Below are 27,354 nucleotides of genomic sequence, written 5' to 3'. Positions count from 1 at the left end.
CCTTTATCCAATGAAGCAGTCACCTTATTGTAATGAGTAGATTACTAACACATAACCTCCCTTTAGCAAATCCATGCTGTCCAAAGATCAATAATACCATTGTTGTCAACCCAATTCTGGATCCTGGTTCTCACCAACCTCTCAAACACTTAAATTAAAACAACTGACACACAGATAGCCCTATAATTTTATTCTTGAGTTCTATCACCTCCCTTATGAAGCACAATCTTGCTTTCCTTCCACTCCTTTGGAATTTAACCCAATGTAAGTAAGACTCATATTAAACAAATATGTCAAGATAGATGTAAACTCCCTGGCATATTCCTTCAAAATAAGTGGTGATATAATATCAAGTCCCACAGCCTTATTAACATTAAGTTTGCTCAATCCTCATATACCTCTTATTTTCTTAAGTAAGTCTTTCCTCATCATCATCCACAGCTCTCACACTCCATGATGTCACATTCACAAGAATGAGTGAACTGCTCATGAAATATCTCAATTACATCCCTCACAGCAGCTGTTCTTATACCATTTTCTCCAATCAGTCATCCTTCCATAACTATCCTTTTCTTCTTTTTTGTGGCTACATATTGAAAGAACTCCCAAGGATTTTTTTTTTTTGGCTTCATTAGCTAATTGCTGCTCATACTTCACTTTTGCTACCCTTACCAATCAAGTCACCCTCCTTGCTTGCTGTTCATAATCCTCATGGAATTGATTATTACAACTCCTCTTATATTGTCTCCATAATGCCTTCTTCCTCTGTATTCACATGCTTAATCTCTTCATTCATCTATTTCACACCTAGCTTATTTAATCTTCTGTCCTTTAGAATACATTTAGATATTGCTTCTACTAGTTGATTCTTGAATATCACCAAAGCAGCATTGATCTCCTTTCCACCCAACTCCTCATTCCATGCTACAGCTCCAAGCTTCTCATAATCACTAGCCTTGTAGTTCCACATATATCCTTTCCATACATGGCTGACAAAATCAAAAATCTCTAGCAGAGGATCTTATTCAGTATATATCCAGGCAATCACTTAATGGTCACTCTCACCAACTTGATGATTTGACACATAACTGTGTACATAACATTGTATGATGAGATAATCAAATACGAGATCCTCAAATCCTTATGTGCCCTCTGTTACATACTGCCTGAGGTAGTTTCCAGTTCCTATCTCATCATCCCAGTCTATAGCCATAATTAAACTCTTGAACCTCCCGACATCTGATCTTACTTTTCTTTCTTTCCAGTCAAGTCATTTGTCCCTATTGCCACTACCAACTCTTCTGTTTGCTTACTACTTAATATCCAATCACTATTCATTTTATCTCCAGGAACACAAACGTGCATCTTCTCATTTACCACACCATAATAGAATTCCTATACAATACCACCTGCGGGTCTTTTGTTATTCTCTTTCATAATAACATCATTTGTTTTCGCCTTCACTCTTCCATACACATCTATAATTCTCTTCATTTCACTCCATCTCTTGACTCATCTTCACCAATTCAGTTTTCAAATATTGGACATAATCCAGGTTTCTTTGGAAAAATGTGATTTTTGCCAGTCTAAGTTATCACTTTAGCAGTTCCATTTTTTTTTTTTTTTTTTGCAAAACTAATTTTAGACATGTTAGTTAAATTACACTGCATTAATGCATGTTGAAATGTTTGTACGGAATTGATTTATCCTTTCATTTAAAGGATAATCATACTATGTTTTCAGTTAGTAAAATATGTTAGATTGGTATTTATAAGGTGAAGATAATCCACTTGAGAATAAATGAAGACCAGCAATTAATAAACAAATATGTTGTGAAAGATATTCAATCATGATAAATGAGTACACTGGCAAGGCCATGAATAGGATTTACAGTAGGGAGAGAGAGAAAAGTTATTCCACCTAGAAATGTCAGGAGAATACAAAGGCAGAATAAAAAAATGAAGTCAGTAATCAGAGAAAAAAACAAAATATGCAGTTGTAAAATGCAAGAGCTAAATTATGAAGTGGATTTGTGTTTAAGGATGGATTCCAAAAATGCCTTGGTGATAAAGAACAAAAGCCTTATTTCTGAGTTTTCCACAATGCTGCTGCTTAAAGTTGAATGATATGAGCAGGAAACAACTGAGGCAATGCAGAAGATGGCTGTTGCTGGATTTCACCATTACTTTAGAAAGAATTTAGGTGACAGCAATATAGACAGATACTTATATGGTACAAAAGACTTAAGAGAAGTAAAACTGTGAAGTTCCAAAAACATCCGTAGGTTCTTGAATTGCACATTCAGTGAAATTTTGTCTTTCTTTCTTTTTTTTTTTTTTTTTTGGGAAAGAGTGATGAAGCTTAAAAAAAAACCTTGATTTGTTTTTTCTTGGATAAACTTTTGAACAAAGTGGACTTGCTTGTGATGTGAAACTTGAGACTTGACAATTTTTGTTCTAAGATGTTTACAATTGTAGTATAACTAAACTGTTTTAAATTTAAACAGGTAATAAAAGTTTTTAAAAATGATTATGAAACACAGCCGTCGTGATTTTTTGCAGCTCAATCTTTAACATAAACATGACTGAGAACCATTCTTGGTATAATAAAAACTTAACACCTTGGAGCAAGAACCAAAACTCTGTTCTTACCTAGTTAACATCAGTAGGTCTGCTAAAAGTGCTATAACAATCATTCTTTCTCAAACTCAGTATGTGGGAAACTACTTCCATTATTCCCATGTTATTCACTAAAAACTTTATGATATCATCAAGCAAAGCATACAGCATAAACAAATACCAAGATGGACTCACTCTTAATCTAATATATAATTATAAAAATTCAAATGATTTAATTTTTTAACATGCAATTATTTAAACAGAAAAAAAACATGAAGCAATCATCTTAAATATAAAATTTTACAAATCCTTTCAGTGCAGAACACAGCTTAATATTAGCACGAATGCAAAAAGCAACATACTTTTGCCTCTACATTTTGTTTCATGACTTTTTTATTTTAGTTAAGTCTCTTAGACTGATATATTTTTGTGTAGTACTTCAACTGAATTATTAATCTTAAGATTTATCCACTCAGATATAAATTTATTTTACAGAGATAAGTAGGATTTATTAATTTATACATGTACTTGAAGTTAAAGTAAATAATACAGCTCTTAAACAGGGGTTTCTTCTTTGCTCACATGAGAAATTATAAAAATATATTGCTTTTAACATAATGTCTTATAATTTCTCATGTGAGCAAAGAAGAAGAAACCCCTGTTTAAAGATTTATCCACCCAGATATAAACTTATTTTACAGAGATAACAAGTAGGATTGCTAGTGAAAATATTATTAAAATTAATCAACTCCCACGTTAACTATTACTAACTTACAATAGACATTTACTGGAGAACACACACACAAAAAGACATAAAATGAAAATATCATTCAATATTCTATACAAACGTTTCAAGCAAACACCAAGCAGTCAATTTTTTTTACAATTTTTAATTGCTTAAAAACACTTCTTTCTGCTCTTTCATTTTATTTTCATGGAATTCAGACAAGACAAAATGTCAGTGGTGCTTATTTAGGTTGTAATATTCTCCATTATGATATATGCTGTTTAACTTGGGAAACTTAGAATTTTGGTTTATTAATACTCATTATTTTAAATTAAACATTTGGTTCATTACTAAGAAGAGAAAAAAAGTAAAAAAAATAAAAATACTTACTATCCTTGCCACAAAAAGAGTTTTGTAAGGATCTGATGTTGCTGCTGAACTATTATGAGGATCCCCTGAAATTATACAACTCAAAGTTTATTTCAACTAGCATACATTTCACTAAACACACAGAGAGATAGAGAGAGAGAGAGAGAGAGACTTGATTTTTGTAAACTAGAACCAAAGCCAATTGTTATGAACTTCTTATAGATCCTTATTACTCCCAAGATTGGTGAATGGGGATAATTATAGTTGATGATGCCATTACACAACCTTCACATACACAAGAAGTTGGTTAATCAACCTATAGTAATACATTAGTACCATGCATGGGTAGTGGGTTGGGAAAGGAGAAACTTGTTTAGATTTGATTCAAAAGCCTGTATACTGTATTCCTTGGGGAACACTATTCCACAATACAACAGCAGGGAAAGAAACTTGTTCTGCAAGTTTCGAGATGTACTGTGAAGGGATGTTGAGTGGCAGCTGCATGTGTTCTAATGAACTTAGTACTGAGTGGGGAAATTTCAAGTGCAAGTAGTCAACTTCAATTGGAACTCCAGCACGCATTCCTGTTTTAAAATGTACTATTATGTTTTATACTAGACCTGTTGATGTAATTTTATCATGTTTCTGTTATTTTATATAATTCTTTGCCTGTGATACCTGAAGAAGTTGATTTATTCAACGAAACTTAACATTAAATCTTTTCTTTTTCATTCTCGGTATACAGTTATTCAAACTAATTTTTTGAATGATAATATATACAGGGTGTTCGGGATAAATTTGACAGTTTCGCAAGGAAAAAGAAAATCTTCTTTGTATCTATTAAATTTAATGAATTGACAAAAAAACATTACAGGCAGAGTTAATTACAATACTATCAACAAGATTTACTCAAAATAACCACCAGTAGCATCGGTCACAGCTTCAATTCTGCTTCGGAACCTCGAACAAGCTGATGCTACAGTCTCCCTGGGAAGGGCCGCAAAAACTGTTTTAATTTTATCCATTAACTGGGCTTTTGTATTACTGGAAGTGCGATTGGTGTCTTTTTCAACTGCGCCCCATACAAAATAATCCATGGGGTTAAGGTCTGGGGAGTTTGGAGGCCAAACATTTGGACTGGTGAAGTCGTAGAAATTTTCAGACAACCATTTTTGACTTTTCCCAGAGGTGTGGCAAGGGGCCGAATCCTGCTGCCATACATACGGCCTACCATTGGCTACCCTTGTTATCCAGGGCTTGACTACAGTTAGCAACTCCACGAACAAAGCCCGAATTCCAATGCCAGGGTTCTTCAACACCTGTTCCTGCAGATTTGCGAGGAATTCTGCTGTACGAACGCAATCAGATCGTCTGCTAGGGATCTTTCTTCTTGCTACATCCTCGTAGTCACCATTGCAAGTCTCTAGTTCATGCCTGATTGTTTTTACTGTATTCAGGGAGCATTGGGCAGCAGTCGTAATATCCTTATTTTGATGGCGGGCACGAATCATCATGATACAAGTTATTCTCTTCCATGATTCAGGTGGGTTCCAGCTATCCATCCTTTCTGACATCTTGTATATGAATGAAGAAGGGTCCAAACTTTTAAATGAAGAGAAGTGTGTGTTAATACATGTAACTTACGGAAAAATATAATTAATTATAAATATGTCAAATTTATCCCGAACACCCTGTATATATATATAGGTGTCTATTTGTCACCCTTCTTGGGAATGAGTTGAATATAGGCCAATTTCCACTGGGATAGATACCAGTGGAGTAAGAGAATATATATAGGTGACATAAAATAGGAGTCAGTTCAATTCAGAACAACTGGAGAAATGCTATCAGGGCCAGGAGACTTTGTGTCTAATTAATTTGGACAATATTTTTCTGATCTCTTTCTGGCAAAAGGACATAGGGGCTATTGTATATTGGGCATCTAGAATGGTTGGGGGGGGGGGGGCATTTACCATTGTCAGTTATACATGCATTGGAGACAAAGTGTGAAGCAGGAGACTGGATATTTCTGTAGGTATGATACAATAGAGTCATCTCTGGGTGTGATAGGAGTAGGAATAGTGTTGTTCAAAAGTTATGACCAATTGCTTTGACAAGAAACCAAAGCTCAGCTACCATTTGGACAGGCAGCAAGTTTCCCACTTTTTTTTTTTTTTTTGCTCTTTTTGTTACTCTGTTTAGGAAGCATGATAGTTTTCTTGCAGCTATTTCAGACTTCAGTATAAGCACTAAAGGAGGATGGAGTTCTTGATGTTTTATTTGTAGAGCCCTGACATACCTTTTGGAGAGCTGGAATTTAGAAGGTGGACGACAGTTCAGAGCAGTGTAGGGCATGTATGTTCCCATGCTAGTAAGGATTACTTTGGTGATACGTTTGGGTTGGAAGCAATAGTCCAACCATGGGAATGAGGCATAGAAGTTGTGGAGGCTGTCCCACTTGGCACCGTTATAATGCCAAACTGCTCTTGTATGGGAGTGGCTGTAAGCATTGTTGCATGGGGGAGGAGATGAGCACTAGATTGTGGTGGCTGGCATTACTTGGGGGGGGGGGGGGCACTATATTCACTATGTATTTGGAAGAATCATTGGTGAGATGATGAGATGTACGGTGTTTGAGAAGTGGTTCAGGTTATTTGTATTCTGGTTGGCATCTGAACACGTGTAAGGTCGTTAGTGATGGCAAATGTTTCAGCATCTCTGCCTGCAAGATCTGTACAACTGGAGGAGGAAAGTCAGTTGGTGTTGTGGACATTAAAATCTCTTAGGAGGATGATTTTGCTGTTGGGAAAGTAGGACTGGAGAAAATCAATTTTTAAGAAGAGGAAATTAAAGAGCTCAGAGTGGTTGGTTGCATTAGGGGAGCAATAGAGACAGCAAATGAATTTGGGTCAAAAGGAGTTAAAGAGTGTGTAGTTTAGAAGGTTGAGATGAATAGTATTGGGGGGGGGGGGGGGGGGATGACATTCAAGTTTCTGCCAAAAAGAGAGTAGGTGGGGTTTGGTAGACTGGAGATGGCAGTAGACACAATTAAGATTGGAGTTGGGACCACGGATGCCAGTGAAAAGGATATGCAAGGCTCAGTGGGGCATATATTTGACAGCAAGGATCTTGCACATTTCCTAAGAGTGCCTGCATATTGGTCTCCATGGTGGCGTCACTTGATTTTTACACTAATTTAACTTGTTTGTAGTTGATGACCCAGCTGTTGTTTTCTCTTGGCATTTTATTTTTCAAGTTGATGTCCTTATTCTCTCTTAGGTCAAGCACATATGCACAATTGTGGTAAGTGTCCTTGAACTTAGTATTAACCGCTTGTTTATTAGTTTAGATGTGTTTTGCCAGTTCTCAATACTTGTCTCACATCAGGCGATGAAATTCATCTACCACCTAAAAAAGTGAAGGTATTTTTGTTCTAATAAAGAGAAACTTGACTGAGAACAAATGCAACTGACTGATTTAACACAGCCATGTTTTGCCAAGTGAATGTTTGAACGGCTATATAAACCTATATGCATAATAGATTTTCACAATGTAGTTAATTTTTTTTTTTTTTTTTTGAGTATTGTGCATTTAATTATTATCACAAAATACCAAATTTACACACTTAACCATTTTATTTGGCTCATATACAATATATTATGCTTTAAATTACATACATGAAATAATAAATCAAGCATCTTAGATAAGTATATATATATATACTAAAGAGTAAAACTTACATAAGGCAATATCCTGTTCGAGTTTATAGGCTACCTGTTCTGCCTTTTCTCTTCGCTATTTGGGAGAGAAAGAATAAAATAAAAAATCATTTAGGAAGCAAATGCTAAAAGATATTACAAGCTTAATGAGTTTCACAATCATATTTGCAAGAAGATTTATAAGTTTTTTCAAGTGGAATACTGGTTGTGGACTTCAATAATTGGAAGCCAACATAATTTAGTCTTCAAAATTGCCCTTAAAAAATAAATACATTTTAAAAGAACAGAAATTTGTTCTGAACAACTGCATAGTTTTAACTTTAATATACAAAATTCTTCAAACTTTGTTAACCTGATATTCTGTTTTCATTTATTCAAATTATAAAATTTTAAATTTAGTCATTTAAAGAATAAAAAAATTTTGCACTTTATTGGATACCTATTAGAATTTAATATTAATGTTTCTCTTAAGAGCCCAAGAAACTTTTAAGGACAAAACTTTTACAAACTCTAATTAAATCTGAATAATTTCGAACATGTACCTAATACGTAAGCAGAAATGATTATTTCTACTTACATGTTAGGTTCAATGGTAAGTCATGTACAAATTACCTTTGCTTCATAGAAACCTAATTAATTAGTCATGTTAGCGTAATTAATATGTCTACACTGCTATAACTGCCTGTCAAACATGATAAAAACCAAATTTTCTGAGGAGTGAAATTTTGATGCTAATATAAAACTAAAAAAATTGAAAGTAGAGGGCACCAAGACAGTGATTATAAAACAAACTTTTGCTCATAAAAATTCTCAATAATGGCTCTTAGCCAGTGGTTGGCAATGTTAATCAAATGTTTTTCTAATAGGTATAAGAAATAATCCATTTGAAAGATTATATACTTTTTAATTTTTTTTTTTCACTGAATAGATGCTGATTTAAATAAGGAAGTGGCCATGTGAGAGAAAAGCATGAAATATATAAAAATGAAACATATTTTGATCTGTAGAAAATCACTTTAATCACAGCACATCCAAGTTCCACAGATCACCTGAATTATTTCAAATGAACTATATAACAGACAATTCTCTGGATCAGCCTTTTATTTTATTTATTTCTTTTTTGACGAAATCAATATGAATAGGCTGATGATAATAAGTCTACAAGATCACTGAGCACAGTATCAAAATATTTTTTCATCATTACAAATTCCTGATATGCACCATCAGGGAACAGACAAAACATTATGATAGTAAATACATCGACTCTTCACGTGGTACTAGCTTCCTAGTGACAAATGTTCTGAAACATTTGTCACTAGCAAAACAGGTATTTGTTCATCTTCTGGGTCTCTTTCTGAAATTCTAGCAACAAATACCTGTTTTGCTAGCCTTTCCTCTTCCATTCTTTTTAAATGACCATACATAACATAGATTAACAACTCGCACCTTCTTGAATGCTAACAATCTCAAGATCCTTTAATATCCTCATTTTTAATATGATTCTGCCAACAATGTCATCTGTTCAGTCCCCTAATTTTTTCTATTTCTATTATCTGTGGTTCAGTCTTTGCAAACCACAGCTAACAGAGGTAGAAAAATAAAACACTAAATCAGTGTTTTATTTCTAACCCAGTCTCCACGGTGGCATCACTCTCCCAAAAAACCAATCACTCCTTGGAGGTAATGTAGCAATATTTTCTCATTGGATTTTCACATTGATTGCTAGCAAAATACCATCCATTCAGGTAATGAGCCATCAACAGGGCAAGTGACAAGCTGATAGCTTGTCACTTGATCTAGAAACTAGAAAACTGTCACTTGAAACTAGATCTGGAAAGAGAAGCTTCATAACCAGTCTCTTAATTTTTCTTCTTAGTGCCTGCTCTGAAACAACCACTTTTTAGGTAGTAGTAATCATTCTAGTTGTTGAGAAAAGAGGAGAATGATAATGCATAACCATGTCATCAAAATTCCACCACATGAGTAACAACCATGTTCTCAAAATGACCTCTTATTCCAAATGGAAGTGTTGCCATACCCAAGTAGATCCATTTTCATTAGAGTTAATTCATTTGATGAAACAGCTGTCTCAAGGACTTGTGTGAAATCAAGCTTGTTCTGGTAAAAATCATGTAGGGCATTTTGAAGAAGAGAATGTCACTCATACAGTTTCATTTGGTGTTTAATTTTTTATTTTATTTTTAAAATGTAACTGTCCACCCATCCACTATTGTAAGTGAACTAAAAAGGTTAAGTACTCAGAAAACTTATCTACAGAACAAACATGGAACTTTCTTCTTTTTCAGAACTGCATTTTTAAGGTAAATTTTTATATTCTTACAAACTCCACCACATACCTCTAGCTGAATGAATGTTTTCTTCAGAGTATGCCACCAGGTCTCTAAGTACAGTTATTGTTTATAAACTCATTTTTTCTTGAATAATACTTGTATTTGAGTTTACAGTTCATCTTTGATAGCTGCTCAACTTATTTATAAAACTTTTATATACATTTTTCTATTTATAATATTTCATTTTCTCACCATCAAATCAAAACAGTAAGCAATTTTTCTTACTGTTTTGATTTGTTATTCATTCTTGTCTTGAACAAATACGAAGATATCACTATCAACTGTAACAAAATCAATCAGACGATTTCTTGAACCCCCTCCCCCATGGGAATTTCTTTACATCTTTCTACTGGAAATAGATGATCTAGTCAATGTCTACCACCATTAGTATTAGCTTTGTCCTCTCCCCCCAATTTTTTCTTAAAGATTTCTATGAACAGGATTCAATTCCTACTTTGTTGTTAAAATTTCCAACAAGCACAGCTTTCTCTACATTCTCTAATGACATAAAATACTCTACTCCTTCCTTAGTAGAATCTTCTGTAGTATCACAGGCACAAATCAGCCTCACTGTCATATATATCAAATTTCATTAAATTTCCTCTGATCAGAAATAAAAGTCAAAACTTTGTATCACATCAAAATGCATATTGGTAAATTCATCATCAAATGTGTACTCTCATGGATGTATAGGATATAATAATACCAATGAAAATTTACATCACTAATGATGTAAACGAGTAGAAAGACTGACTTCCTATCGACAATTCCCCTCCAAATCAATCCATTATTTGTGAGGGCACCAATAGTCATATCTTATATTTCATTCTTCTAAGGCACTTCCTACTGTAGCAGAGAATAACATATGCAACAATAAATAAAACATAATAATAATACACATTTTGAAATAAGCACCTATGCCACAAAACAATCAAGGCCATAAGGTCAGCGTGCAAACCATGATGGGGGGGGGGGCACATAATTGTGCATATTCTCTGGCCAGTCTGCCTGTTTTGTAGGACTGATAAACCATGTCATCTCTGAATGAGGCTGACTGACTTTCCACTAAAAAAACATTCTCTGCATTTTAGGATTTAAACTATAGTCTTTCTAACCAAAGCACATTGCTGATGATGACTGAGCTATTGAAGCTCTGAGGGGATGGAATTTCAAGTATTTCACACATCACAAAGGAATTAACAATGCACATTAAATTAGAAGTTAACCTGATCTGCTTAGAATCAGACATATCAAACTTGGCACTTTGTTTTATGCAGATAATGATGTACTCCTAAATACATCCACTGCACATCTCCAGCATTTTCTAACTAAACTGAATAGCAGCTGTAACAAATTTGGCATGAAAATGAGCAATAGACCAAAACTATGACAACAGGCAGGTGAAAATGTCAGTTGCATTCTCAATAGAGAACCCTATAAAACAAGTAAAATATTTCAGCTATTTAGGCAGTTTTTAAGTGAAGATGGCAATTAAATTTGGAACTAGACAACAGAATAAGCAAAGATGGTGGGAAGCTGGCTGAATAATTTATATGGTATAAGACAAAAATTAGCCAAAACACCAAACTAGTAGTAAACAAGACAGTGATTAAACCAAATCTGAGAGTCCAGTTAGAAATAAGGCATTTGATCAAGGATTAGAAAATACAGAAATGCGAGTTCTGAGAAATATTAGGGGCCTAAATAATGACATCAACAGTAGTATCATATTAAAAATGTGGATATTAGGAAAGAACATGACATTGTCAGTATTCAGGAATGTTAGCAGAGCTAATCTCAGGTAGAATGACCTGCAAACAGAATGGAAGAGAGCAAAGGTTACCTAAACAGGTGTTCTTTGCTAGGATGGTAAGAAAAGACCCCAGAGGAACATCAAGGTCTAAGTGGATTGATTCAGTCAGAAGTGCCTTAGAAGATCAAAATATTAGATATGAAAACATTAGAGTGCTGACAAGTAATAGACTAATTTCAAGGAAAATTGTTGATAAGAAATTAATAATAATGTAAACTTAATCATGTAGTGCTGCCATAGTAGCCTGCACACCTCTTAAGGATACATATCAGGAATTGATGATGATTGCCATACCAAACGATATCCCTCTTTTTTATAACTGGCTTTACCTAACTGATTATCATTATGTAATATCTTGCCTGATTCAGTTCTTTGTTGTTTCTCATTTTACTGCTTAAAATGAGATAATAATCTATATTAATTTTGAGGTGAATATTTTTTGATATTCTCAAGTTTCCCCCACTGAAGAGAAAGAATATCTTTCTCTTCAGTGGGGGAAGCCTTCTTGTTCTCTAAAAACACTTCTAAGAAAAAATAATAAAACAGATAAAAATTTTACCCGAGCAATAAATCTTGTTGACAGGCTTGACATTTTTGGGAGACAGTCATCTTAAGATTCAACTCCCACATAACCTCTTTTATACAACAATTAGAAGGTGCCAATTAGGACTTTAGATCTATTGCTCATTACAATTTGAATTGTTTCACACTCACTGTTGAATGTAAATTGTAACATATTTTGCTCTGAGTATGCTGGTGTGAAATCCAGTCAAAACTAAGCCAGTTAATAAATATCCTTTTAGGATTTAGTATTGTTTGATTTTGTAACAGTTAAGATAGAAATAACATCCAACACCTAAGTGTCTGTGGAAAAAAAAAAAAAAAAAGAGTTAAAGCTTTTGGACATTCATTCTGTTGAAAGTAAAACACCTGACATTACTGTAGATTCAGTTAAAAAGTTCAACAATTTATTATCAATCATATTTTGGAAATGTTCGAACCTTTGCAGAGCTACTTTGTAAATTAACATAAGTGTCCGAGACGATAACATTAATTTTATTATTTTATTTTATCTTATTATAGCCATTTTGCCTATTTTCTTAAGGAGTACCTTGTATAACATCATTGGCCTTTTTTTTTACTCAATTTATTTAAGGCATTAACCCCCCCCCCCCCCAACCGACCTTGATGCCTATAGACGTCCAGCTAAATCTGGATGAAATTCTGTAACACCTATTGAATAACATGGATAAGAAGTGTAATTTGGTCTTACTATTTCATCCGCCTCACTGGTAGGGAGGTTAATGACTGTCCATTAATATTCTTAAAATATCATAAATAAATGAGTAAAAAAAGTCAATAAGAAAATAGGCAAAATTGCCATAAATATTAATAATAAACATCCAAAATACTTAATAATTTAGTATTTTCATTATGCATTTTATCAATATTAACAACACCAAACAATTTTTATCAAAGGATGTTTTATTAACTGCTTATATTTTGCTGAATTTCAAATCAGCATCATCAACAGCTAGTATACGTGATAGTGAGTAAATGAAACAATACAATTGTAACAAACAAAAGATCTAAAGTCCTATTTTGGCACCCTCTAATGTTGTAAAAAAAAAAAAAAAGAATACATTTCCACATTATAGCTATGTGGAAGTTGCTCTTACAATAACAGTCTCCCAAATTTTTGGCAAATTCATACAACCCTGTTTGTTTAGGTTAGGAGAGGTCTTCAAAGGCAGATGTTAACTGATCCTCCTGTTTGCCCATAGTAGGCCAAGTCACAGTCACAGGGAACTTCAGACACTCCAGAGTGTGCTAGAGGGTGAAGTTTATCCTTAGGTGGGCAGATCAGAGATCATACATGAGGTTTAAATGTAGTGAAGGCCATGTTTCATCATTAGTTTGATGCTTTAGAAAAAGCAACTGACACAATGAAAAAGGAAAAGTTGGTCCTTGTTGGGGATCTAAATAGCAGAGTAGGAAATGATTGTCAGACATACAAAAATATTTTGGGAAAATTTGGAGAAAAAAGCAAAGCTAATAATAATGGCAAATACCTGTTGGATTTCTGCTCAGGACATGGACTGGTTATTACTAACACCTACCACAATGTTCCAACATAAAAATGTGCAAAAATTCACATGGAGAGAAGAAGCCAGGAATAAGAAAAGTCTCATTGACAATGCTATTGTTGGTAGTGATGATTTCTCCCTGGTGCAGGACACCAGAGTGTACAGAGGATTTGAAATTGGAAGTGATTACTATTTAGTCATGAAATTCAAGATAAAATTGAATTTCATATTGAAAAGAATAACATGTAAGAATGTTTTAAAGTGAATAAAAGTTTAACAGTTCTCAGATGTGAACTGTAGACTAAAATATACAAAGATTATTGAAGAAAAAATGAAAGAGTTTGAAAACAGGAATCAAACCTTGGGATTAAGTGGCACGCCTTGAAGAAAACCCTGATTGATTCAGCCAGAGAGGCATGTGGTGAGGTAGTCTGCAAGGATAGAAAAATCAGAACTCCATGGTTGACACAGGAAGTTAAAGAGGCAGTGAAGGAAAAGAAGAAAGTATATCAAAAGTTACTGGCAAATAAGCAAGCTTGTGCTCTTAGAGAATACAGAGACAAATGTAAGAAAGCTAAACACTGTGTAAAACTAGCTAAACAAAATTCATATGAGGACTTTGGCAAGAACATAGAAAATAAATATCAAGAAGGTGGTAAGATATTCTGGAGGTTGTTGAAGAAGCTTAGAAATGGAGGAAAGAGTTCTGTAAAAGGAGTTAGAGATGATAAAGGTGACATGAAAACGGGAGAAAAACATATCCTTGAAGTATGGAGTAATTACTTCGAAAAATTGCTAAATGAAACGAGCAGTGATAGCACAGTGGTAAAACACACTCAACAGGCATACAGTCAGGAATATATCCATACTTGAAGTAGAAAAAGCCTTCAAAGGCTTGAAATGTAGAAAGACAGCAGAAGTAGATGATATTCGACCAGAAATACTAAAGTATGGTGTTATAAAATTCTTACGGTGGCTGCACTGCAGAGTTCAGAAAGCCTGGACAGAGGGACAAATTTCCAATGATTGGAGTAGAGCTCTAATAGTACCCATATATAAAAAGGGAAATAAAACTGAATGTGAGAATTACAGAGGTATTTCCCTACTGATTGTTCCTGGCAAGATCTATGCAAGTATATTTGAGAAACGGTTGAGAAGAACTGTGAAAGAAAAGCTTGGTGAAGAACAAGTTGGATTCAGGCCAAACAGAGGCTGTCAGGATCAGATATTTATGACAAATAGTTGAGAAGGCATGGGAATATAACAAAGATCTGTATTTAAGTTTTGCCGATCTGGAAAAGGCATATGTGACAATGTGCCAAGAGAGAAGCTATTCAATATGCTATAGTTATATGGTGTCAATGGGGCATTATATCAAGCAATACTTGGTCTTTATTTGAGTTGTAAGTCAGCAGTTAGAATTGAAGAAAGTACAGGAAGATGGTTTAATGTTAAATCTGGTGTGAGACAAGGATGTACATTATCCCCTCTGTTATTCATTATCTATATGGATCACATTATGAAGGAAAGTGGTATTAAACATATCAGAATTAGATGTTAATGCCAGCTCTTTGCTTTATGCGAATGATGTTATACTTCTAAATAAATCCACTACAAGTTTGCAAGATTCCCTGACTAAATTGAATAACTGTTGTAATAGATATGGTATGAAGGCCAGCAATAAAAAGACAAAGACAATGAAAATAGGTAGAATCATTGAAAATGTCAACTGTGTTGTGAACAGGGAAACCTGTGGAACAAGTAAAACATTTCAGCTACTTAGGCATGATTTTCAGTGAAGATGGTATGGTAGGAAGTCAACTGAATAAATTCATATGGAATAAGAGAGAAATTAGTCAGAACACTAAATTAGCTGTATACAAGACAGTGTTCAAACCAGTTTTAACTTATGGATCTGAGAGCTGGGTCAGAAGTAAAACACTTGACCAAAGACTAGAGACTGCAGATATGAGAGTCCTGAGAAAGATTATAGGCGTGAACAGATGGCATCAATGGCAATATCATATTAAAAACGAGGATGTTAGGAAAGAACTTAACATTGTTAGCATCCAGGATTGCATTAGCAGAGCTAATCTCAGGTGGTATGGTCACTTAAACAGAATGGGCAAGGAAAGATTAGCAAAAGAAGTGTTCTCTGCCATGATGGCAGGAAAACGATCCAGAGGAAGACCAAGATATAGGTGGATTGATACAGTACAAAGTGCCTTAGACGATAGAAATATAAGATCTGATAATGTTGAAGTCTTGACAAGTAACAGACTGATTTGGAGGAAAATTGTAGATGGGAAGTTAGTAATGATGTAAATTTTTCATGTAGTACTATCATACCCTGTACACCCCTTGAGGGTGATGATGATATGTCTGGAAGAACATAAAAAATATATTCTCTACTATTGCCATGGCAAGTCATGACTAGGAGACCACACGTTGGATATCCCTTCACACAGGATTAGAGGGAAGAAAACGAATGTGGTATTTAGAAGCCATTATAGATCTGAAAAATTATTTTGAAGAATTCTCCTAACCTAAACAAATATGGTTGCATGAATTTGGCAAAAATTTGGGAGACTGTTATTGTAAGTAAGAGCAACACTTCCACATAGCTATATTGTGGAAATGTTTATTTTTTACAACATTAGAGAGCACCAAAATAGGACTTTAGATCTTTTGTCCATTACAATGGTATTGTTTCACTTACTCACTGTCACATATACTAACTAGCTGTGCTGTGCTGTGATGATGCTCATTTGAAATTCAGCAAAATATAAGCAGTTAATAAAACATCCTTTGATAAAATTGTTTGGTGTTGTTAATATCATTAAAAATACGTCATGAATAACAGTTAACACCTATGCTTATCTGTTAAATTTAGTATTTTGTTTGGTGTTGTAATACTGTGAAAATAAGTTATGATGAGCAATAAATATACTGACTAAATCTCAACATAGCCTTGAACCCAATCCAGTCATTTTTTAGAAACTGCTGGTCTTCAAAAGGTAAAGATATGCAAATAATTATTAAATGACTGATCACTAATAACTGATACCTGTTATCCTAAGCAAAACAAAATAAACAAGTCAGTTCACCTAGTCAAAGTAAAAATTGCTAATAAATTTATTAGAGAAAAATAAACTTGACTGAAAATAGAAAAGAACTGACTAAACACTTATGGTGCAAGTGATTCAGCTTGACACTAAACACCATTCTTCTGCTGCTATGTAGATTATATTTCTGGAAAATGCTTTTTTTTTGGAGCTTAGTTGATATGGAGAACTAGTCATTGGAAGTGAAAACTGTAACATCAGTTTGCTCTTCCACTTTGCATAAAAAAATTCATTCAAATCCTTTCCAGGATTTCTAGAAATTTTTTTGAACAAAGGGTAATGCTGTATCATATACATGAATACACTAAAAATGTCCTTGGATGACTGAATGTTATATATAAAAATGTCTATTATAGCTAAAAAAAAAGTTTGCAAATGAAGTTTTAAAAGGTGCAGTAGTGTACACAATTTCAATCTTCAGTATATTTCACAATTCTTCTTTCCCTACGCGTTATTCCCGCTTCCTCTGCAGGGTCCGCGTGTTACTTAGATGCGACTTCTTTGTTAGTACTACTCCCAACCGACCTGTCGCCTGGTCTGCTGCTGGGGAGGGGGGGGGATATATATTTTTGACTGTAGAGGTGTGTGTTCAAGGGCCGGTTTGCCTGCTTGCGGGATGAAAAACACCAGATAAACTGTCGGAAAAAACCCTACTGCCCGCACCCAAGACCAGCTAACTTGGCTATGCCTGAGGAAGATCCTCAAATTCCTCACATCTACGACGGGAATCGAACCTGGGACACTCCTTCCCCAGCCATATGGTTGCGAAGCGCACAGCCACTAGGCTAACCGCGCGGACAGTATATTTCACAATTGAGGATATTAAATGATGTGAAGAAGGATCAATGGATTTGAAATCATCATGGTATGCATGTACAGTTTACACTGATTTGACAATATTAACACTGATCTCCTAACAAGTGATAATACACAGACTGAGAATTTCTCGAGCTGATTTACATCACTAGCCTTTTCTGGCACGAACATCACGTCCAAAGTCTCAACACCCAGCAAAAATCCTCGTGATCTTCATTCAAGACACCACCTCTCTCCTGTACAACCATATAAATCCCAAATTCAACTAAGGGAATAAAATATTGTTTTGGCATCAAAAATCTTAAATGCTTCATGCCATTCAAAAGAGGATAATCCTCTTGATACATGAGCTCACCTCTCTCTCTCTCTCACACACACACACACACATTCATTCCAATCACTTTCTCATACATGTTACATTTCTCTCCTATGCCTTTTTTGAACCTATTATTATGGGTGCTAATCTACTCTATTGAACTAGTCACAACTGTTCTTCCACTTTCCTCCAAGAATGCAGAAAAAAACACAGTCAATAGTCACTATACACAGTTCTGTTTCAAACCATATCTGGAAAAGCCTAGGATTTAGCCAACTAAACTGCATTCCATATTGGGTCAAATCACATGCATGATAAAAAAAAAAAAATTAATAACTAAATAAAACTTTACACAAGACTATTTCTACAATTATTTTTAATATTTTGAAATCACTTTTGGGACAAATCCTACTTTTAAGGAAATTTTTCTCAGACTGAGGGGAAAATTTTCATTCAAAGTAAAAGAAGCCTCCCCCCTATTTTCAGTTAACTTACATTGTATAATATGCTGTCTACTTTCATTCTACCAAATTCCTTAGAGAGTGCAGGAATAGTTTATTACAATGCATATGTTTTAGAAATACTCCAATTCAGAGGATGAATTGGTTCTAGAATTCCAGAATATGCAGGTTCTACAGTTCGGATCGTGGGTTATTTTTTATCCCACACATGCGTTTCTATGCTATCAATTTACAATCTGTCACTTCATATAACTTTCACTCTGCCAAATAGCAATTCTTTTGACTAGTCAATACTTGACCAGTTTGTAAGAGTGAGCAGGTTTCTTAAATGACTTTAGTATACCAAGAGCTGACTATTTCAATTTCCATAGAGTAGTTAAAATACCATAATAATAATAATAAAAAAAAAAAGGGATTGCACTAATTACCGTATTTGCCGGCGTACAGGATGCACCCCCTTTTTTGTACACATTTTTTTAGGAAAAAACTTTATCACTGAATATTATAATGAATTTACAGTATTTCAAATATAAAGTAATAAGTAGGTCTAGTTTCAACAAATACCTAATCTAACTAGGAAAGAGCACCACCTTTTAATCATCAAAACCCAGAAATTCATCTCCAGAGCTAAATGAAGAGACACTTGAAACCTCTTCTGAATCGGAATCTGAGTCCTCATACAACAAATTGTCCTCTGTAATATTCAGTGCATTACTAATTCCACACTTCTTAAATGATTTAACCACTGTCTCAGTTTTCACAGCATCCCATGAAGCTTTGACCCACTCACAAACTTGCAAAATGCTAGGCCTCTTCCTTCTTCCTGGAGGAAGAGGCCTAGCATTTCGCAAAATCTGAATACAAGACTGCATCCAGCTGTTCCACTTCTCCTTCATAAATCCCTTAAATGGTTTATTAATAGACATCTAAAGGTTGAAGCTGACTAGCTAGACCTCCTGGAATTACAGCTAACTGAGTTTTCAATTCCTTGAGTTTACTTGTAACATCGTCTGTTCTGCGAGAATGAAACTGATCCCATATTAGCATGGCAGGCTTCTTCAACAGTCCACCAGGGCACCTAGACCAAATTTTATCTATGCATAATTTCATTCCTCCTCCATCCATCCGGCCTTTTGCATGATGTACAAGCACTCCTTTAAGCAGTTTTTCTTTGGGTAGCGTCTTCCTTTTAAAAATCAATAGTTGCGGTAATTTTGTCCCATCAGCACAGCAGGATAAAACAACCGCGTAGTGAGTTTTTTCGTGCCCCGAAGTTTTAATAATACTTTTAGTACTCTTGGAATCTACAATTTTGTTTGAAGGCACATCAAAAGTCAGTGGAACCTCATCCATGTTTCCTATTTGCGCAAGTTCAAAATTTTCTCGTTTCCTTGTGTTAATGATGAATCGATGAAATTCAATCATTTTTTCTTCATATTCAGCTGGCATTTTTTGTGATATTTTTGTTTTAGTTCGCATACATAGCTGGTTTCTCTTCATGAATCTTGAACACCATGATGTTGATCCAGTAAAGTTGGTGATCCCTCTGTTAGTGGCTATTGCTTGATGAATAATCATTTTTGTAGACACTGAAAGTCCTGCTTTTCTGTGGTCTAAAATCCAAGTATTCAGTTCTGCATCAAGTTCTGGCCATTTTGCAGTTCCACTTCGTAGGTTATATTTACTGCAAGTTGCTTTTTTTAAATCCTCTTCCTGATTCCGCCAAGTTCTTATCATTTTCTCAGTTGGGGTGGTCCGAAATGTCTCTCTGCAGCCCTGTTTCCATGTTCTTTAGCATACACAATCAAATGTAGCTTGTATGCAATATTGTAACAATGCCGACGTGTTTCAGCCATAATTTGCTAAGAAATGTAGAGAAACTTTAACGTCAGGGGTGCTTAAGGGTCAAAGCTGTATAACTGAGAGGAGACCTCCACGTAGCCTTTAAAGGAATGCGGAGAACCGACCAGGGCTTCTGACCTAATGTCCAATCCTCACCTTCTCGTGGTGCACCCTGTTGGGTATCTACTTTGATACTGAACGAACGAGGATGGGCTGGCAATTTGGGATTTAGCCGACCAAATTGTATTCTTATTGGTTAAACCAAAATAAAAAATGATGGTACAACATGACAAAATTTCATGCCGGCTGGGGCGTCGCCCGGTTAAACAAGGCCCCCGTTGTTTTCGCCAGGGAACCAGGGCGAACAGCGAAAAGTCAGCTACTGGAACAAATCTGAAAACAAACCCCAACTCAACATCACCAGAGTTAAAGATCGGTACTATCAACGTAAGAAGCCTGAATGGCAAAGAAATGGAGCTAGCTGAGGAATTAGATAAGTACCAGATCGACATAATAGGGGTGATTGAAACAAAAAAGACCAAAACTGGTGAGATCTTTCTGAGCAATAAATACAAAATGTTATATTCAGGCAATGACAAACAAGGAAAAGAAGGAGTAGCCATAGTATTCAACACAAAATACGAGGCTAATCTTCTTGAATGGCAGTCAGTCTCAAGTAGAGTAATGTGGGCAAATATGAGAAGGGGAACTGGACAATGAGACTTATTTGTGCCTATGGTCCCACAGAAGGTTCTACTAAGGGAGAAGTGGAGGAATTTTTTGAGGCTTTAGAAAAAGCAACTGACACAATGAAAAAGGAAAAGTTGGTCCTTGTTGGGGATCTAAATAGTAGAGTAGGAAATGATTGTGAGACATACAAAAATATTTTGGGAAAATTTGGAGAAAAGAGCAAAGCTAATAATAATGGCAAATATCTGTTGGATTTCTGCTCAGGACATGGACTGGTTATTACTAACACCATGTTCCAACATAAAAATGTGCACAAATTCACATGGAGAGAAGAGGCTAGGAATAAGAAAAGTCTCATTGACTATGTTATTGTTGATAGTGATGTTTTCTCCCTGGTGCAGGACACCAGAGTGTACAGAGGATTTGAAATTGGAAGTGATCACTATTTAGTCTTGAGCAGGATAAAATTGAATTTCATATTGAAAAGAATAACATGTAAGAAAGTTTTAAAGCGAATAAAAGTTGAGCAGCTCTCAGATGTGAACTGTAGACTAAAATACAGAAATATTATTGAAAAGAAAATGAAAGAGTTTGAGAACAGGAATCAAACCTTGGAGATTCAGTGGCAAACTCTGAAGGAAACATTGATTGATTCTGCCAAAGAGGCATGTGGTGAGGTTGTGTGCAAGGATAAAAAAAAATCAGAACTCCCTGGTGGACACAGGAAGTTAAAGAGGCAGTGAAGGAAAAGAAGAAAGCATATCAAAAGTTCCTGGCAAATAAGTCATCTTTTACTCTTACAGAATACAGAGACAAATGTAAGAAAGCTAAACAGTGTGTAAAACTAGCTAAACAAAAGTCATGGGAGGACTTTGGCAAGAATATAGAAAATAAATATCAAGAAGGTGGCAAAATATTCTGGAGGTTGTTGAAGAAGCTTAGGAATGGAGGAAAGAGTGCTGTAAAAGGAATTAGAGATGATAAAGGTGAAATGAAAACAGGAGAAAAAGATATCCTTGAAGTATGGAGTAATTACTTTGAAAAACTGCTAAATGAAACAAGCAGCGATGACAGCAAAGTGATAAAAAACACTGACCAGGCATGCAGTCAGGAATACATATCCATACTTGAAGTAGAAAAAGCCATCAAAGGCTTGAAATGTGGAAAGGCAGCAGGAGTAGATGATATTCGACCAGAAATGCTGAAGTATGGTGGTATAAGAGTCTTGCAGTGGCTGCACTGCATAGTTCAGAAAGCCTGGACAGAGGGACGAATTCCCGATGATTGGAGTAGAGCTCTCATAGTACCCATATATAAAAAGGGAAATAAAACTGAATGTGAGAATTACAGAGGTATTTCCCTACTGAGTGTTCCTGGCAAGATCTATGCAAGTATACTTGAGAAACGGTTGAGAAGAATTGTGGAAGAAAAGCTTGGTGAAGAACAAGCTGGATTCAGGCCAAATAGAGGCTGTCAGGATCAGATCTTCACTTTACGACAAATAGTCGAGAAAGCATGGGAATATAACAAAGATCTGTATATAAGTTTTATCGATTTGGAAAAGGCATATGACAAGGTGCTAAGAGTGATGCTATTCAATACGCTGCAGTTATATGGTGTCAATGGGGCATTATATCAAGCAATACTTAGTCTTTATTTGAGTTGTGAGTCAGCAGTTAGAATTGAAGGAAGTACAGGAAGATGGTTTAATGTTAAATCTGGTGTGAGACAAGGATGTACATTATCCCCTCTGTTATTCATTATCTATATGGATCACATTATGAAGGAATGTGGTATTAAACCTGATATCAGAATTGGAAATGTTAATGTCAGCTCTTTGCTTTATGCGGATGATGTTATACTTCTAAATAAATCCGCTACAAATCTGCAAGATTCTCTGACTAAATTGAATAGCTGTTGTAATAGATATGGTATGAAGGTCAGCAATAAAAAGACAAAGACAATGAAAATAGGCAGAATCATTGAAAATGTCAACTGTGTTGTGAATGGAGAACCTGTGGAACAAGTAAAACATTTCAGCTACTTAGGCACAATTTTTACTAAAGATGGTAAACTAAATATAGAAATAGACAACAGAATCAGCAAAGCTGGTATGGTGGGAAGTCAATTGAATAAATTCATATGGAATAAGAAAGAAATTAGTCGGAACACTAAATTAGCTGTATACAAGACTGTGTTCAAACCAATTTTAACTTATGAATCTGAGAGCTGGGTCAGAAGTAAAACACTTGACCAAAGACTAGAGACCGCAGATATGAGAGTCCTGAGAAAGATTAGAGGCGTGAACAGATGGCATCAATGGCAATATCATATTAAAAATGAGGATATTAGGAAAGAACTTGACATTGTCAGCATCCAGGAATGCGTTAGCAGAGCTAATCTCAGATGGTATGGTCACTTAAATAGAATGGGAGAGGAAAGATTAGCAAAACAAGTGTTCTCTGCCAGGTTGGCAGGAAAACGGCCCAGAGGAAGACCAAGATATAGGTGGATTGATACGGTACAAAGTGCCTTAGACGATAGAAATATAAGATCTGATAATGTTGGAGTCTTGACAAGTAACAGACGGATTTGGAGGAAAATTGTAGATAGGAAGTTAGTAATGATGTAATTTTTTCATGTAGTACTGTCATATCCTGTACACCCCTTGAGGGTACATGGCAGGAATTTGATGATGATGATGATGACTTTAACGTCAGAAATTTATCACCGTTCACAACTGCGACAACAATAGGAAAGTTTAAACGAACAGGACACAGCTGTGATCGTCGATGATAGTGCATGCGCATCCACCGAACTCTACGTCAGTGTTTCTCAAAGTGTGGTACGTGTACCGGGGGGGGTATGTGAAAGGTCTTCAGGGGGTCCGTGGCAATTTTTGGCTCTGCATCATTAAAGCAGAGAATAAAATTCAATGTATCCGTGAAGCTCGAGATCGTAAAACGTTCCTATTGTATCACTGATTAAGGTACAGAGATATCTGCAGGCTGTGCAATATGTTTTTCAACAAACAGTGCAATTAGAGACAACTGGGATAAAAATGGTACAAACTAATGAATCGCATGACCCCCTCCCACAGAAAATGCAGTATTACTCAAGCAAAACTATATGTTGCCGGTGCAACATATGGTTTTGTTTGAGCGAACGGGTCAAAATGAAGAAATATATAGTGACTGTGTTTCAGATATTATATAAGGAATTCAGTTGAAGAGAATTAGCATTTCAACTCAACTGTTGGCTTGTCTTTGTCATTTAGTAGCACGATCTTTTGTTAATACCGCACCAATCATATGAACACAGATGTCTGAAGTTTGAGAAACACTGCTCTGTGTAACTGGAATGCTCTCATACACACAGCAAGGAAGCAATAAAGAAATCACGTAACTCGAAACAGAGAAAATTTCCAGAAACGAAAATAATAAAAAACTGAGTATCGGCATATAACACGCACCGTGTTTTTCAGACCTATTTTCAAAGAAAAAAAGTGCATCTTATACGCCGGCAAATACTGTAATACTTTTGGGATAATAGTTGTTCGCATGCATAGTTTGCTGTTCAGCAATGACAGCTTTTGCTGTGTAATATTTTTTGGTCAACTTTTGCATCTGATTAGAACAATGTATCACCAGCATAGGCTTATAAATGCGAGGGGGGGGGGGAGTAATTGCAATTTTGAAATGATCTAATATCTATAATCCATACTTTAAAAAAATCTTTAGTTATTTAAATTAGTTTACTGGTTATATAAACAGGCATGCAGAACATGCTTAGACAGGTAACTCCCTTATAACGCAGTCTACAAATTGTAGTAACCCTTTATCTTTTCATATATATTTTCACTGCGCAACTTAAAAAATTAAATTTTATCTTCATTAAATTTGTGTCTGCCCATATCGCGCATGTAGTTATAAGTAGTTATAAGTAAGTTTAACAAGGTGGAACACCGACAATTGACCATTCAAAAGTAGAATGAGCTGCATGATGTTACATTGCTAAGCATTAAGGGGAGGAAAAATTTCATCAGAGTGATGACTAAATTATAGGTATTAATTCACAATTTTAATGCTTAGCAATGTAACATCACGCGGCTCATTCTACTTTTGAATGATCAATTGTTGGTATTCCACCTTGTTAAAAACTGTTCCTATGTAGCCACTGAAGATAGTCTGTTAGTTTCAGACTAAAATATTTGGCAAATATTAAAATATTCTTGTGTTAATGTGTCTATAATTCATAGTAGCAAATTTATATTAGGGGAAATACCCTTTAGCATGCATCGTCGATTGTTTTACTGTATAAAGGGTTCATTGTTGCACATGCAGTTATAAGTAGTGAATTTATATTAGGGGAAATACCCTTTATCAATGTTTGATTGTTCAAATCAACAATTCAAACAATCAAACAAAATGAACATAAAATCCAAGAAAGTGTTATTGCTGGGTCAACAGTAAGTGCAAAGCACGTTGCTCATGTATGCAATATTCTAATGTAAAAAATGGATATATCTCTAATGATTTGGATAGAAGATTGCACTCAAAAGAAAACTCCTTTGGATGGAAATCTTATTAAGCAAAAAGCTCTCTCTCAAAGTTCATAAATTCATAAACATTTAAAAGAACTTGATCAAGATTCTTCAGAAGAAAGCACTCCGCATGGATTTTGTGATAGTAAGGGTTGGTTTGAAAACTTTAAAAAGCAGTTTTTTTTGCATAATCTTAAAATCCAGGGAGAAGCAGCATCAGTAGATGTAGAAGCTGCCTGGATATACCCAGGAGAACTTTTAAAAATCATTGAAGAAGGTGGTTAATAGTGCAGACCTGGTGTTCAATGCGGATGAATCCGGTTTATATTGAAAAAAAAAAAAAAAAAAAAAAAAATGCGAAAACATACCTATATTTTGAAAAATAAAAGATCAGCTTCAGGAATGTTTATTAACCGATCCTCAAATCCTTGTGCTATGAAAGGGCTTGACAGGCCCAGCCTACATGTTTATTAGCAGGCCAACAAAAAGGCATAAGTTATTACAGCTAGCATGTAATTGACCCTTAATCTCCACTTGACCAAGGAATAATATCAACATTTAAGTCATAGTATAGTGGAGATTAAGGGTCAAAGCTGTATAACTGAGAGGAGACCTCCACATAGCCATCAAAGGAATGCGGAGAACCAACCAGGGCTTCTGACCTAATGTCAAATCCTCACCTTCTTATGGAGCACCCTGTTAGGTATCTACCTGGACATTGAACAAATGAGGATAGGCTGGCAATTTGGGATTCAGCTGACCAAATTGCATTCTTATTGGCAATCTAAATAGCAAGGCTGAAACCACAATATAAAATGATGGTACAACATGACAAAATTTCATGCTGGCTGGGGCATCACCCAGTTAAACAAGGGCCCCCCATTTTTTTTTACCAGGGAACCAGGGCAAACAGCAAAAAGTCAGCTACTGGAACAAATCCTAAAACATACCCAACTCAATATCACCAGAGTTCAAAATCGGTACTATTAATGCGTAAGAAGCCTTAATAGCAAAGAAATGGAACTGGCTGAGGAATTGGATAAGTACCAGATCGACATAACAGGGATGACTGAAACAAAAAAGGCAAAAACTGGTGAGATCTTTCTGAGCAATAAATACAAAATGTTCAGGCAATGACAATCAAGGAAAAGAAGGCAGGCAATTTCAAGTAGAGTGATGTGGACAAATATCAGAATGGGAAACTGGACAATGAGACTTATTTGTACCTATGTTCCACAGAAGGTTCTACTAAGGTAGAAGTGAAGGGATTTATTGATGCTTTAGAAAAAGCAATTGACACAATGAAAAATGAAAGGTTCTTCCTTCTTGGGAATCTAAATAGAGTAGGAAATAATTGTCAGACATACAAAATTGTTTTAGGAAAATTTGGAGAAAAGAGCAAAGCTAATAATAATGGCAAATACCTATTGGATTTCTGCTCATGATATGGACTGGTTATTACTAACACAATGTTCCAACATAAAAATGTGCAAATTCAGATAGAGAGAAGAGGCAAGGAATAAGAAAAGTCTCATTGACTATGTTATTGTTGATACGATGCTTTCTCTCTGGTGCAGGACACCAGAGTGTACAGAGGATTTGAAATTGGAAGTGACCACCATTTAGTCTTGAGCAGGATAAAATTGAATTTCATATTGAAAAGAATAACATGTAAAAAAGCTTTAAAGCGAATAAAAGTAGAGCAGCTCTCAGATGCGAACTGTAGACTAAAATACACAAACATTATTCAAGAAAAAATGAAAGAGTTTGTGAACAGGAACCAAACCTTGGAGATTCAGTGGCAAACAAGTCCAGAAGAAAATACTGACTGATTCAGCCAGAGAAGTATGTGGTGAGGTTGTCTGCAAAGACAGAAA

The 27,354-nt window shown here is 35.2% G+C and overlaps 1 protein-coding gene across 1 annotated transcript in view; it reads right to left on the bottom strand.

Annotated features, from left to right (window-relative positions):
- LOC150092734 (U1 small nuclear ribonucleoprotein 70 kDa-like) overlaps window positions 1-27,354 on the bottom strand; it is a 110,569-nt gene that overhangs the window by 71,083 nt on the left and 12,132 nt on the right. The window contains exons 3-4 of the mRNA XM_090414803.1: window positions 7,455-7,509; window positions 3,736-3,800 (exon numbers count right to left, since the gene is read on the bottom strand). Coding sequence (XP_090270929.1) covers window positions 3,736-3,800; window positions 7,455-7,509 — 120 coding nt within the window. The remainder of the gene's footprint in view (window positions 1-3,735; window positions 3,801-7,454; window positions 7,510-27,354) is intronic.

The sequence above is a fragment of the Typopeltis vanoorti genome, chromosome 25 (genome assembly GCF_054136105.1).
Source record: "Typopeltis vanoorti isolate ZY-2024b chromosome 25, IOZ_Tvanoo_1.0, whole genome shotgun sequence".
NCBI lineage: Eukaryota > Metazoa > Arthropoda > Arachnida > Uropygi > Thelyphonidae > Typopeltis > Typopeltis vanoorti.
The sequence above is the reverse complement of the archived record's forward strand: the minus strand, read 5'-3'. Positions and strand labels throughout refer to the sequence as shown.